General features: G+C 46.6%; 1 protein-coding gene across 4 annotated transcripts in view; it reads right to left on the bottom strand.

The window, feature by feature from the left end:
- LOC140410600 (pumilio homolog 2-like) overlaps nucleotides 1–15,152 on the bottom strand; it is a 178,300-nt gene extending 163,148 nt beyond the window's left edge. For all 4 annotated transcript variants that reach the window (XM_072498884.1, XM_072498885.1, XM_072498887.1 and 1 more), the window contains exon 1: nucleotides 14,830–15,152. In XM_072498884.1, the coding sequence (XP_072354985.1) occupies nucleotides 14,830–15,144 (315 nt within the window). In that variant the 5' untranslated portion in view covers nucleotides 15,145–15,152. The remainder of the gene's footprint in view (nucleotides 1–14,829) is intronic.
- Between the last annotated feature and the right edge of the window lie 289 nt (nucleotides 15,153–15,441).

Raw genomic sequence — 15,441 nt, 5'->3', positions numbered from 1 at the left:
TCCATATAGACAACATCCACTGCCCTACCAGTATCAATCAAGTTAGTGAGACACGACCTCTCCTTCACAAAACCATGCTGCCTCTCACTAATACGTCCATTTGTTTCCAAATGGGAGTAGATCCTGTCTCGAAGAATTCTCTCCAGTAATTTCCCTACCACTGAAGTAAGGCTCACCGGCCTGTAGTTCCCGGGATTATCCTTGCTACCCTTCTTAAACAGAGGAACAACATTGGCTATTCCCCAGTCCTCCGGGACATCACCTGAAGACAGTGACGATCCAAAGATTTCTGTCAAGGCCTCCGCAATTTCCTCTCTAGCCTCCTTCAGTATTCTGGGGTAGATCCCATCAGGCCCTGGGGACTTATCTACCTTAATATTTTTCAAGACGCCCAACACCTCGTCTTTTTGGATCACAATGTGACCCAGGCTATCTACACACTTCTCCAGACTCAACATCCACCAATTCCTTCTCTTTGGTGAATACTGATGCAAAGTATTCATTTAGTACCTCGCCCATTTCCTCTGGCTCCACACGTAGATTCCCTTGCCTATCCTTCAGTGGGCCAACCCTTTCCCTGGCTACCCTCTTGCTTTTTATGTACGTGTAAAAAGCCTTGGGATTTTCCTTAACCCTATTCGCCAATGGCTTTTCGTGACCCCTTCTAGCCCTCCTGACTCCTTGCTTAAGTTCCTTTCTACTTTCCTTATATTCCACACAAGCTTCGTCTGTTTCTTCAGTTCCCGCCTAATATCGTTATAATTAGCCTTCCCCCAATTTCTCACATTCACCCTAGGACCACTCTTATCCTTGTCCACCAGCACTTCAAAACTTACTGAATTGTGGTCACTGTTCCCAAAATGCTTCCCTACTGAAACTTCTACCACCTGGCCAGGCTCATTCCCCAATACCAGGTCAAGTACAGCCCCTTCCCTAGTTGGACTGTCTACATATTATTTTAAGAAGCCCTCCTGGATGCTCCTTACAAACTCTGCCCCGTCTAAGCCCCTGGCACTAAGTGAGTCCCAGTCAAAATCGGGGAAGTTGAAGTCTCTGATCACAACAACCCTGTTGTTTTTACTCTTTTCCAAAATCGGTCTACCTATCTGCTCCTCTATCTCCCGCTGGCTGTTGGGAGGCCTGTAGTAAACCCCCAACATTGTGACTGCACCCTTCTTATTACTGATCGCTACCCATATAGCCTCATTGCCCTCTGAGGTGTCCTCCCGTAGTACAGCTTTGATATTCTCCCTAACCAGTTGCGCAACTCCGCCACCCCTTTTACATCCCTCTCTATCCCTCCTGAAACATCTAAATCCTGGAACGTTTCGCTGCCAATCCTGCAAGGCTGCAAACAAATTAAGTCATTTATATAAATAATTCAATATCTTAAACTCCCAGCTGGTTTAAGCCAATTGCACTTATATTTTGGCTATGCAATAAGTATAGACGTGGGTTGATAACCACCGTCCTTTGGAATGGCATTTTCGATCATTTGGAGGGGGTTTTGCCTTCCTCCCAAAGTTCAGGTGTTATTCTTTTCTTTGCAAACTTTATATTTAATTCTGGAAGTATCTTTAAGTTGCCTCGGAGCCTTTACATTGTTAAATGTCAAGGCTAACATTTAACTCTCGGCCAATATCAGAGGAAGAGATTACCTGGTAATCTATCTCATTTCTACACGACAGATCTAGCTGTGGCATTTGTCCTATGACAATGACTGGACTTGAAAATATTTCAACGGCTGTAAAGAACTTCAGGATGCTCTGAGGACATGAATGATGTTTACATAAATTCAAGGTGCATCTTTTTAAACTCAACATCCTTATCTTTATGATGGAATTACTGACCTGTGGAAAACTGGGTCCACAATTCTGCTGCTGTGCAAATGAATTGAGACTTAGATGCAAACATATCAGAGCCACCTTAGGAAACCAGCTTCCCAGAATCCAACCCAAACAAGGATCTGTAAAATCAGCTACAAAGTTCATATAGTTGAGAATTTAATGAGGTTAAACCAAAAACTATGTCCCTTTATCATGTCTGCTATTAATATGCAATCAGAACTTCCGGTGATGACGTTGGGCTGAGCAGTCGCACGTCAGGTGGCTTTCCTCCCTCCGTAAAACAATCACTACTTATCAAAGCTCACCAGAAATCCCATCGATTTGTTCCCCAAACGATAAGATGACAGGGGATGAGAGAAGGAGAAAGTAAAATGACTGGAAAAAGCCAATCATGGGGCCGCACAGAGACCAGAAGTGGAAGGGGTCTGGAGCAGAGGTATTCGGACGAAAGGACCAGCGAACGAGGCTGCAGAGTGCAAATCTCACCAGAGCGAAAAGGGCAGAACAGCAAAGTACAAAAACCTCCCTCACCGGGAGGGAACTGGACAGCATTCCTCTCAGAGGCACTGAAAGATCACTGGCAAGAAATTAAAACGGACATACCACAGTGAAAGATGCGGTGGCCGAAACCCGAAAATACAGATCGCTCTGAGCAGGGCTGAAAAGAAACTGGAGGCCCAAGAAGCCATTATCAAGGAACTTGAAAGAGCCGCAACCGACCCGAGTGATCGGATCATGACACTGGAAAAGGAGATGGCAAGACTGGTCATGACGCAGGGTAACCTGAGAAGAAAGGTCGAGGATCAGGAGAATTGGTCATGGAGGCAGGACCTGCGGAACATGGGCCTACCAGAAGGAAGTGAAGGCAGAGACCCAACAAACTAAGTAGCCCAAATGCTGGGCAACCTGGTGGGAAGAGAGACCTTCCCTAACCATCGCGTAAGGGAAGTTAACACGTGGCTGAAAGAGTGGTGTGGGAATGAGGGGTTCCTTTTCATGGGACACTGGCATCAGTTTTGGGACAGGGGGGACCTATACCGTTGGCATGGTCTCCACCTGACCCGAGCTGGGACCAGTGTTCAGGCAAAAAGAGTAAATAGGGTGGTCAATAGGACTTTAAACTAAAGATTGGGGGGGGGAAGGGAAAGTCAGGGAACCAAGAGGTGAAGTAATCAGCGGGAAGCGTAGCTGCTTAGGAATACAAAAAAACACGAACAGACAAAACTCAAGAGTGGTTACGATTGTCCCCATCCCACAAAATATGACACAGTGTATGGAAAGGCTCAGTAAACCAAGGTCCACCACACTAAGAAAACAAAAAGGGACGGTCAATAGAATTAAAGGTGCTATATTTAAATGCGCGCAGTGTACGGAACAAGGTAGATGAGCTTGTGGCCCAGATTGTGACTGGCAGGTATGATGTGGTAGGCATCACAGAGACATGGTTGCAGGGGGTTCAGGACTGGCATTTAAACATCCAGGGATTCACAACCTATCGAAAAGACAGAGAGGTGGGCAGAGGGGGCGGGGTTGCCTTGTTAATTAGGAATGAAATTAAATCAATAGCACTAAACGACATAGGGTCAGATGATATGGAGTCTGTGTGGGTAGAGTTGAGGAACCACAAAGGCAAAAAAACCATAATGGGAGTTATGTACAGGCCTCCTAACACTGGTCAGGACCAGGGGCACAAAATGCACCACGAAATAGAAAGTGCATGTCAGAAAGGCAAGGTCACAGTGATCATGGGGGACTTCAATGTGCAGGTGGACTGGGTAAATAATGCTGCCAGTGGACCCAAGGAAAGGGAATTCATTGAATGTTTCCAGGAGGGCTTTTTGGAACAGCTTGTGATGGAGCCCACGAGGGAACAGGGCGTTCTGGACTTAGTATTATGTAATGAGCCAGACTTGATTAAAGATCTTAAAGTAAGGGAGCACTTAGGAGGCAGTGATCATAATATGGTCGAATTCAATCTCCAATTTGAAAGAAAGAAGGTAGAATCAGATGTAAAGGTGTTACAGTTAAATAAAGGGACACAGTACAGAGGTTCATCCCAAAGAAAAGAAAGGTTATCAGAGGGGGGATTAGGCAGCCATGGCTGACAAAGGAAGTTAGGGAATGCATCAAAGCAAAAAAGAAAGCCTATAATGTGGCAAAGAGTAGTGGGAAGTCAGAAGATTGGGAAGACTACAAAAACAAACAGAGTATAACAAAGAGAGAACTAAGGAAAGAGAGGATCAAATTTGAAGGTAGGCTAGCCAGTAACATTATGAATGATAGTAAAAGTTTCTTTAAATACATTAAAAACAAACGGGAGGCAAAAGTTGACATTGGGCCGCTCCAAAATGACGCTGGTAATTTTGTGATGGGAGACAAGGAAATAGCTGAGGAACTGAATAAGTACTTTGCGTCAGTCTTCACAGTAGAAGACATGAGTAATATCCCAACAATTCCGGAGAGTCAGGGGGCAGAGTTGAATATGGTAGCCATCACAAAGGAGAAAGTGCTAGAGAAACTAAGAGGTCTAAAAATTGATAAATCTCCGGGCCCAGATGGGCTACATCCTAGAGTTCGAAAGGAGATAGCTGAAGAAATAGTGGAGGCGTTAGTTATGATCTTTCAAAAGTCACTGGAGTCAGGGAAAGTCCCAGAGGATTGGAAAATCGCTGTTGTAACCCCCATGTTCAAGAAGGGAACAAGGAAAAAGATGGAAAATTATAGGCCAATTAGCCTAACCTCGGTTGTTGGCAAGATTCTAGAATCCATTGTTAAGGATGAGATTTCTAAATTCTTGGAAGTGCAGGGTCGGATTAGGACTAGTCAGCATGGATTTAGTAAGGGGAGGTTGTGCCTGACAAACCTGTTAGAGTTCTTTGAAGAGATAACAAATAGGTTAGACCAAGGAGAGCCAATGGATGTTATCTATCTTGACTTCCAAAAGGCCTTTGATAAGGTGCCTCACGGGAGACTGCTGAGTAAAATAAGGGCCCATGGTATTCGAGGCAAGGTACTAACATGGGTTGACGATTGGCTGTCAGGCAGAAGGCAGAGAGTTGGGATAAAAGGTTCTTTTTCGGAATGGCAATCGGTGACGAGTGGTGTCCCGCAGGGTTCAGTGTTGGGACCACAGCTGTTCTCTTTATATATTAACGATCTAGATGACGGGACTGGGGGCATTCTGGCTAAGTTTGCCGATGATACAAAGATAGGTGGAGGGGCAGGTAGTATGGAAGAGGTGGGGAGGCTGCAGAAAGATTTAGACAGTTTAGGAGAGTGGTCCAAGAAATGGCTGATGAAATTCAACGTGGGCAAGTGCGAGGTCTTGAACTTTGGAAAAAATAATAGAGGCATGGACTATTTTCTAAACGGTGACAAAATTCATAATGCTGAAGTGCAAAGGGACTTGGGAGTCCTAGTCCAGGATTCTCTAAAGGTAAACTTGCAGGTTGAGTCCGTAATTAAAAAAGCAAATGCAATGTTGTCATTCATCAAGAGGCTTGGAATATAAAAGCAGGGATGTACTTCTGAAGCTTTATAAAGCATTGGTTAGGCCCCATTTAGAATACTGTGAGCAATGTTGGGCCCCACACCTCAGGAAGGACATACTGGGCACTGGAGCGGGTCCAGCGGAGATTCACACGGATGATCCCAGGAATGGTAGGCCTAACATACGATGAGGATCCTGGGATTATATTCATTGGAGTTTAGGAGGTTGAGGGGAGATCTAATAGAAACTTACAAGATAATGAATGGCTTAGATAGGGTGGATGTAGGGAAGTTGTTTCCATTAGCTGGGGAGACTAGGACCCGGGGGCACAGCCTTAGAATAAAAGGGAGTCACTTTAGAACAGAGATGAGGAGAAATTTCTTCAGCCAGAGAGTGGTGGGGCTGCGGAATTCATTGCCACAGAGGGCGATGGAGGCCGGGACGTTGAGTGTCTTTAAGACAGAAGTTGATAAATTCTTGATTTCTCAAGGAATTAAGGGCTATGGAGAGAGAGCGGGTAAATGGAGTTGAAATCAGCCATGATTGAATGGTGGAGTGGACTCGATGGGCCGAATGGCCTTACTTCCGCTCCTATGTCTTATGGTCTTAAGTATAGGGTAAGATGGGGAAAAAACAGATAGAAACCACAAAGAGTGGGCGGGAGGAAAATGGGACAATAACGCCCAGAGGAGGGTCACCAGACTAGAGGGAAAGCTGGCGCTGGGAGCATGCAGCAGATTGAGGCCACGCGCACCCCCAATGGTGAGGACAGCGCCTGGCAAGGGGGGGGGGGGGGGGGGGAAAGAAAACGAGCAGCGGTGACGGGAAAAGAAGGGGAAAAAGGGCCAGGAGCGGAGCAGCACTGATAGTATGGCTACATAGGGCTGCAACCAGGGGCCGGCAACAAAGAAGCACAGCAGTATCTGGGCGAAGGGAGATCCTGCAATACAGGAGTCTACCCACATGGCGGACGCACAGATGGTGGCCAAGTTGGGTGCCCCCTGGACAGAGAAACTCCGGAGCACAGGGACCGGACCACATGGGGAAAGCAGTGACAGTGGCCATCTTGGAGGGCTCTTAACAAAGGGAAACCTGGAGTGCAGGGCCGCATCCACCAGGTAAGTTTGGTTAATCCCACAGCAGCGGATGGACAAAAACCCCCATGAGGATAGTCACCTGGAATGTCAGGGGACTGAATGGCCCAGTGAAAAGATCCAGAGTCTTCACCCACCTAAGAAACAAGGGAGCCGACATAGTCTTCCTCCAAGAGCAGGACCGACTGAGGGTAAGGAAGGGCTGGGTGGGACAGACCTACCATTCTTGCCACTGGACGAGGGCCAGGGAGTAGCGATTCTGATAAATAAGAGGACGATGTTCAAGGCGACAAAGTCGGTAACAGGCCCAGGGGGACGGAGGGCATGGTCAGCGGTACCCTAGACGGGACACCAGTAGTACTCGTTAACGTGTACGCTCCCAACTGGGACAACACGAAATTCATTAAAAAGACCATGGCGGGAAACCCCGACATAGCGACGTATACAGGACCCTCAGACCTTAATATGCAACGTGTACTCGAGGACTGACTTCTTTGAGGTCTGAAAATCGGTGCTTCCAGGGCTAGTCAATGTAAAATACTCCGTAATCATAATCTTCGACCGTGCTCCACATTAAATGGATGTGAGGTTGGAGACTGCTCTACTGGCTGACAAGGCTTTCAGCGAGAGGGTATCACAGGCCATAGCTGAGTAAACGAAAAACAACCAAAAGAGGGAGGTCTCAACTGCCACATTCTGGGAAGCGCTAAAGGCTGTGATTAGAGGGGAAATTATTGCCTTTAAAGCGCAAACAGACACAGAGAGGAGAGAATGGCTAGGCAGCAGCTGGTCAACTCCAAACTGGAGGTAGACAGTAAATACTCCGAGGCCCCGACCATGGAGTTCCTGGCAGCGAGGAAAAAGCGACAAATGGACTTTGACCTGCTCTCCAAGAGGAAAGCAGTGTACCAACTTCGCCAGGCATGGAGGACCCTATACAAACACGGAGACAAAGCCAGCCGCCTGTTGGCGCACCAAATGAGAAAGCAGGCAGCCACTAGAGAGATCGTGCAAATTAGGGATAACAGAGGCACGCTAGAAACTGGCCCAGTCAAGGTTAACAAAACCTTTGAGGCCTTTTACCAAGGACTGTACATCTCAGAGCCCCCAGCAGGGGACTCAGGGATGAAACAGTTTCTCGATGGACTGGACATGCCAGTCGTGGGGGAGGACAGAAAACAGGGCCTGGGAGCACTGCTGGAACTGGGAGAGATCATGGAGAGCATTAGCTCCATGCAGGCGGGGAAGGCGCCGGGACCAGACAGTTTCCCGGCTGACTTCCATAAAACACTTTCGACAGCACCTGCGGGAGATGTTCAGACTCACTGGAGAGGTGCACACTGCCATCTACGCTAGCACAAGCCTCAACCTCGCTCAGACCCAAGAAAGACAGACTGACCAAATGCGGGTCATACAGAACCACATCGCTACTAAAAGTAGACGCCAAAATATTGGCCAAGATCCAAGCCAAAAGGCTGGAGAACTTTGCATGCCAGACGTGATCACAGAGGATCAAACGGGCTTTGTCAAAGGTCGACAGCAACAGGCGCCTGCTGAATGTGATCATGACCCTATCCGGAGAGAGAACACCTGAGGTGATCATCTCCTTGGCGCGCCTTTGAAGTACCTCATAGAACTCCAATGGTGAGCGTACGGACAAACACCACCAGTTCCCAGTACTTCCAGCTGCACAGGGGCACCAGGCAGGGATGCCCGTTGTTCTCGCTGCTGTTCGCCCTAGCGATCGAACCATTAGTGATCACACCCAGAACAGCAAAGAACTGGAGGGGATCCAAAGAGGAGACAGAGAGCATAGGGTCTCGCTCTATGCAGATGAACTGCTACTCTACATCTCAGACCCACAAGGCAGCATGGAAGGAACCATCGCGCTCCTGAAAGAGTTTGGTGCCTTCTCAGGCTACAAACTCAACATAAACAAAAGCGAGATTTTCCCGGTGAACCCGCAATGGGAAGGGGCAGTGCTGACGGGACTGCCGTTTAAACAAGTCCGATACAAATTCCACTACCCTGGGATTCAAATCGCTCATGACTGCAGGTGGGTCCACAAATGGAACCTGACCAGTTTGATAGAGGAAATCAAAAAGGACCTGCAAAGATGGAACACACTCCTCACTCTCTCTGGCAGGGAGAGTACAGACGATCAAAATGAATGTACTGCCCAGGTACCTCTTCGTACTAAGATCCATCCCGATCTATATCCCCAAGCCCTTTTTTAATTCACTGGACAAATTAATCGCGGAAATCTACGATACTACCACTGGGCAGCAACAGTGGAGTGATGAGGTGGATAAAGGAGCCAGAAGCCGAGTGGGTGCACACAGAGGAGGCCTCCTACATGGGGACCTCGCACTGGGCTCTCGCCATGGCGGCATTACCATCCCCACCCAAGAAACACTCTGGCAGCCCAGTGGTGGTAGCCACCATCCAGACGTGGAACCAACTACAGCAGCAATTCTGACTGACCGAAATGTCCGACAAAGCCCCCCTCTGCAATAACCACAGGTTCACGCCAGCACTCACTGACGCCACCTTCAAAAGGTGGAGACAGGATGAGGAGACATTGACAGTCAGGGACCTATACACCAGGGTCACAACATTGGATGAACTCACGGAGAGATTCCAGCTAGCAAAGGACAACAAACTCGGGTACCTGCTGCTTAAACATTTCCTATGGAAGGAGACAGGGACATACCCGTGGCAACCACGACAGACACTATTAGAAGAGCTACTGAAGAGCTAGTAGAAGAGCTACTAGAAGAGCAGCCATCCTAGGCAGAGGGAACTATCGAGACATGTACGAAAGACTGCCAGGGGTTTGAAATAGGGTGGGGATTCTGGAGCGAAGCACTGCACAGGGTCAACTCCACCTCCACATGCGCAAGGCTCAAACAACCTAACGCAGCTAAAAGTGGTACATAGAGCCCACTTGACCGAAGAAGCAGGTTCTTCCCGGAGGTGGACGATAAATGTGAACGGTGCCAAGGAGGCCCGGCCAACCACGGCCACATGTTCTGGTCTTGCCCCAGACTAGCTGGGTACTGGATAGCCTTCTTCGCGGCAATGCCCAAAGTGATGTGGATGAGGGTGGAGCCATGCCCCAAAATGGCGGTCTTTAGGGTATCAGACCAGCCAGATCTCCTCATGGGGAGGAGGGCAGACGCCCTGTCTCCCCGATCGCCCGCCATAGAATCCTGCTCGGCCGGCGGTCAGCAGCACCACCAAAAGCTGCAGACTGGCTATCCGACCTGGAGAAACACAAATTTGCGATCCGTGGGTCGAAGATAGTTTCCACAAAACATGGGAGCCAGTCACCCGACTGTTCCGGGACCTGTTTGTGGCCAACATGTAAATAAATAAGTAGCCAAGGAGAAATAGACAGGACAAGATAGAAAGAGGAAAGTGTGAGGGAGGATCCGGGGAGAGGGGAGCAAGATGAAGTAGCTAAACCCAGCAGAACAGCAAGGGGGCAGTAGTGAAGAAGGGGGGATGGGAGAACAAAAAAGGGGAGTCAGAAGGGAGAAGAGATAAGAGAACAAAAAACGGGAATGGGGAGAGCACAAATGAAGACAACGGCAGCAACAACCACAGCAGAGAGAAAAGGAAGGAAAAATGGGACGGAGAAACGAGCCATGGCCGATGCCGAGGCAACTGCACCGAAGAATGTAAATAGCATTTGGGGGCATCATCCACCCCTCCACCCTAGTGTGATGTTCTGTAAAGAGAAAATAGAAGAGGGGAGGAAACACCCCCTGTTCTGTGATATTTCCTAGATCCTTTGTGTTTTGCCTTGCTAGGCAGATACCTGTATTTATATCATGTACAAAATTTATGTGCAATCTTTGCTCATCAGAAGATCTGACAAAAATGAAGCCACCAGCTGTCAGTCGCAGTACATTCTATATTTACTATCGAAGAACCAGGCGGGGAGTCGGAACCACTAGCACAACACAGAAGCAGCTCTATTCAGCAGTTTGAAAGTCAACTTTGTCACAACATCTCAAGTCTAAACTTCAAACACAACATTGTCATAACAGCAGGATTTAATGTACAGTAGCACTTTAATATCCAGATTCATATGTACTAAAGCAATATTAGAGGGGTTCGGAATAGAAAGCTGATTTTTCTCAAACCAGATTGCGTGATAAATAGTGGAGTCAACTTCACCAAAGTAGGAATACGGGTGTTACAATCTGGCTTTAACTTCTTTGCTGCGAATGGGAGAAGTATGCTATAGTTCCCTAAACCCTTTTAACAGTAACTTCATTGCAGTGTTAATGTAAGCCTACTTGTGACAATAAAGATTATTATTTGGTTGTCAAGAAAATAGTATTTCACCAAGAGTTGTAGATTTCCACAAATTACAGCAAAATCTGGTATACCATGAAAACTTTCTCTTCAGCAAACTGAACCTAAATTACACATAAAGATAGTTGAACAATTGTATTATCTTAACTTGCATTTACATAGAGCCTTTAACATAATAAAAGGGCCCCAAGGTGCTTCACTGGACCATTACATAAGTAAATTTGAAGATCATCCAAAACTCTTCAGTGCCCTTACTCAATATCCTATCACCCCTTTGCTCACTGACCTACATTGGCTCCCAGTCAAGCAACTCCTAATTTTAAAATTCTGAATCTTGTTTTCAAACCCCTCCAAGGCCTCCGTAACTCGGTAATCTCCCATCAGTTGCACAACTCAGATGTCTGCACTCATTGAATTCTGGCCTCTTAAGCATCTCTGAATTTATTAATTGCTCCACCATTGGTGACCGCACCTTCAGCTGCCTAGGCACTGACATCTGAAATTATTTCCCAAAAGACGACCTTACTTTCCTCCTTTAAATGCTTCTTAAAACCAAACTCTTTGGCCAAGCTTTTGATATCCTTATGTGGCCTAGCGATGGAAGCAAACAGGGAGCTGATCAAATGTTCTCTACTTTAGTGATAAAAAGGTCCACCAGCTCCTCGTCTTATTGTTGGAGGCGAGGATTTTAAGAAGACGGTTTACAGTAGAGAAATGAAATTAGGGCTATTTTTGTATTCCATACGGCGGCACGGTGGCGCAGTGGTTAGCACCGTTGCTCACCGCGCTGAAGTCCCGGGTTCGATCCCGGGTCACTGTCTGTGTGGAGTTTGCACATGCTCCCCATGTCTACGTGGGTCTCACCCCCACAATCCAAAGGTGTGCAGGGGAGGTGGACTGGCCACACTAAATTGCCCATCAATTAATTTTTTTAAAAATATGAGACATACTGCTGCTCTTTTTAGCCTTAGTTTATTTAGCTCTGATTACGTCACCTTTGCTCATGAGTCGCCAGGTATCTTTCTGATACCGCCACGTGGTTCAAGCTCACGTTATGATTAATAAGTCAGCACACCACTTAGTAAGATTGAAATCAACAGTCATTTATTATATACAACAAGTAATGTTTACACAATAATCCTACTATCTATATAGAAACCTATCACTACTGGCCAATACTTAACTTTAAGAAGAGCCCACCAGGTCAGGGAAACGAATGGCTTGTCGAATCGGATCTGGCCCACGGGATTCAAAAGGCTGATACAGGTCAATGGCTAGGAGTCTTTATTGGATAGCGATCGCTGGATTCAAACTTACAGTTGCTGGTTGATGTTCTTGCGAAGGTCTGGAGCAGGCGAAGAAGGGAGAGAGAGCGAGATCTGAACTTGGCCCCTCACTTTATAGGGCCCAGGGGCTTCCCGCCTCTCGGGGCGGCCCTTGACCCTGAGTCCCAAGTGATTGGACTTGTTCCCAATCACTAGGTTCGATACGTCCAATTGCGAGGCGATTCCTCGATCGGGGGGTGGTCGTTCACCTGCCTTTGTTTTGGCCACTGCAGGCGCCGACAGGTCTGGCCTGGTATTCAATTGCTAATATGTTGCAATTGTTCCCGGGGATAGCCGATTAAGCTGCAGATGTCTGGGTTGATGGGCTGCTAATAGTCCTGAGTATAACTGCAGATGTCTGGGTTGATGGGCTGTTAATAGTCCTGAGTATCGATCTGGGCCGACTTCCCCAGAGCCGAATATGATATTCTGCCTGCAGCTGTCCGTTTGTGTCCTGTTGCCTGCTTTTCCCATCAGCCTTTTCGGTTAGCCATTTTAAATCGGGTTTTGGCCAAATTAATAGGGAAGCAGCCATTTTACGTGGCTACAATACACACTCACACATATATATAGCATTCCAGATGGATAGCTATCTAGCTGTCTGTCATATTTGTTCAAGCCTGCGTCTTTTGGACTTACACTGATCAGAATATCAATGTGTCATGATTTTATTCTCATTTATTTGGAACATTTCAAAGCAGTCTATACTGAAATAGAAATGATAAATAGGAAGTCCTCAAATCAAGAAAATGCTGGGCGGGTATTATCTACAGATATCAATATGAAATGAAATGAAAATCGCTTATTGTCACATTTAGGCTTCAATGAAGTTACTGTGAAAAGCCCCTCGTCGCCACATTCCGGCGCCTGTTCGGGGAGGCTGGTACGGGAATTGAACCGTGCTGCTGACCTGCCTTGGTCTGCTTTAAAAGCCAGCGATTTAGCCCAGTGTGCTAAACCAGCCCCTTGAACCAGGTTCTTGCTATTCATAATCAACGGGCAGAAAATCTAGCCCAAAATGGCAGTTATCAGAACATGGTTCACAATTTACTCCAAACACAGACATATAAAATTGCTTAGTGTTCTAACATTGTCATTCCTTTTATCTAATTTAAAAAATTGACTAAAATTTTCAAAATCACAGAAACTTCTGTTGTGCAAACTAGTCTTCTTGAGAAATTTAGCTATGTTCAATGTACATTTACGCATATGGGCGGTGTCTGTAAACGAACTCCCTGTTTACATTGCTAAATTAAGCTCGCTTATCCCAGCAACAGATTTGTGGATCAGGAACAGTAGGTATATAAGTTGGTTGTCACAAAATAAGTAGATATAATATAAATACCAGCAATGAGTTCACATATGATACTTAGGATTGTCAGCAATGAAATCAGCATGTGAGATGCAAAACAAAAAGCAATATGCACAAAGGTACTCAAGCAGTGAATATGGTTACCCATTTTAGAAGGCTGCAGGAGGGAGTATGAGGACTTCACAGCCAACACACGTCCCACCAGCTGTCAAGACATCTCTACTGTCCACTCATCTGCATGTGCAAGACCCAACATACAGGAAGTATTTTGTTTACAAAACACAAAAAACTTTAAAAATATTTGAATTGCTTTCTCCTCCTTCCCAGAGGCCATTTTCAAAAGAGCAATAATAATCATAAAAACACTGCACAAATATAGAGTAAGTCCCGTCATTTTGACACTTTGAAAATTTAATATAAAATAATCAACTCCACCCATAAATCAATTATTTCCTCAAGTAAAAACTGATCGCTTCACAAAAAATACACATTGCTGCAAAAGCAAGCACACCTGTGTTTTATTTGGCTTTAGTTTCTAAATCTGATCTAGCATTATCTGTTCCAAAAAATAGCTTACGGTGAATTCCAAATATTTAAAAGGCCAGCCCCTCGCCAAGCTTCCTTCGACAGCACCTTCCAAAGCGACAATCTCTACTACCCTGATGGACAAGAACAGCAGATCCAGGCAACAGCAAACACCATCACCTGCAAATTCCTTTCCAAGTCACCACCATCCTGGCTTGGAACTTTATCACTGTTCCTTCATTGTCACTGGGTCAAAATCCTAAAACTGGGTTAAAATCCTAAAACTTTCTTTTGTGTACCTGCACCAAATGGACTGCAGCAGTTCAAAAGGGCGGTGCATCACTTTTTCAAGGTCACTTAAGGACCGGCAACAAATGCTGGTGGTGCCAGCGGCGTTCACATCCCATGAAAAGGTGTAAAAAGACACACTGCAAAATAATCTACAGAGGTCATACTTTTTGATAACTGATATTGGAAGATGTTGCAAAATCACTTACATACAAAAGTTAATCATTATCTGGCTGAAAGTATAATACTATTCAGGTGAAAAAATTGAGCCCTTGTTGAAAAAAAGACATTTTGTGGATTTAAATTGTGAACATACATGTATTTAGCCGACTCACAACACCTAAAACAAACTGCATTTCTTTAACCATCTTTGTAGAAGGGTGCAGACAGAGAACAATAACTTATAATACTGCCAAACTTAGATAAAAACAGTAAGCCATCGCAAACGTTCTCTCACATATCATACCCAAATTGTAAAAAGTCAGTAACATGCAAACAGAAGAAAAATAGTGCCGACTGCTACAGTTTAAATTTGAGACAGTTATGGGTCAGTTTTGCAACGGATGCACTTCACCTCCATCCAGCTGGAAATTGTGATGGATATGAACCTGGGAGAACCCACCTGATGTTCCACATGGACTGCATCCCCCGTGGGCCACCGGTGTTTGCTCGCGTAGCTGCCCAGTTGTTCCCCCGGCTGTCTCTGGAAGAAATAACCCACGGTAGCGTCGTCTTGAGAACGGCCACTGAGGGGGGGCTGGACGCCAGGGTTGTTGGAAGCTATGGTCGGGGCTGCTCCGGAGGCCACGGCGGCGCTCAGCACCATCCCACTATCCGGAGGAATCCCGCCCCCTCCTCCTCCTCCATGCATCATCCGAGCTGCGTCCTGCTGCCAGGACACTTCATTCATTCCCAGGAGGACACATGGAATATTCATTCCAGGGCAACCTGTGGAGGGACAAATCAGGGTCTGAGCCAAGAGGCTGTGTCCATCAACATCCACCACCCCGGGAGTAAAACAACAGATCCTCCCCCCCACACCCCGCGCGGGTCAATACAGCAACTGCCCCCACCACGGAATAACATGGCAGACGCCCCCCTCCCCCCCCAACCGGGTTTAATAACACTGACTCAACCTCCTAACCATATAATTAACATTCTCCTGTCATTCTATCTGCCCCCCCGCCGCCTCACCGGGGTCTAACACAGCCACCCCCCACCCCCACGGGTCCAA

The sequence above is a fragment of the Scyliorhinus torazame genome, chromosome 4 (genome assembly GCF_047496885.1).
Source record: "Scyliorhinus torazame isolate Kashiwa2021f chromosome 4, sScyTor2.1, whole genome shotgun sequence".
Taxonomy (NCBI): Eukaryota; Metazoa; Chordata; class Chondrichthyes; order Carcharhiniformes; family Scyliorhinidae; genus Scyliorhinus; species Scyliorhinus torazame.
The sequence above is the reverse complement of the archived record's forward strand: the minus strand, read 5'-3'. Positions and strand labels throughout refer to the sequence as shown.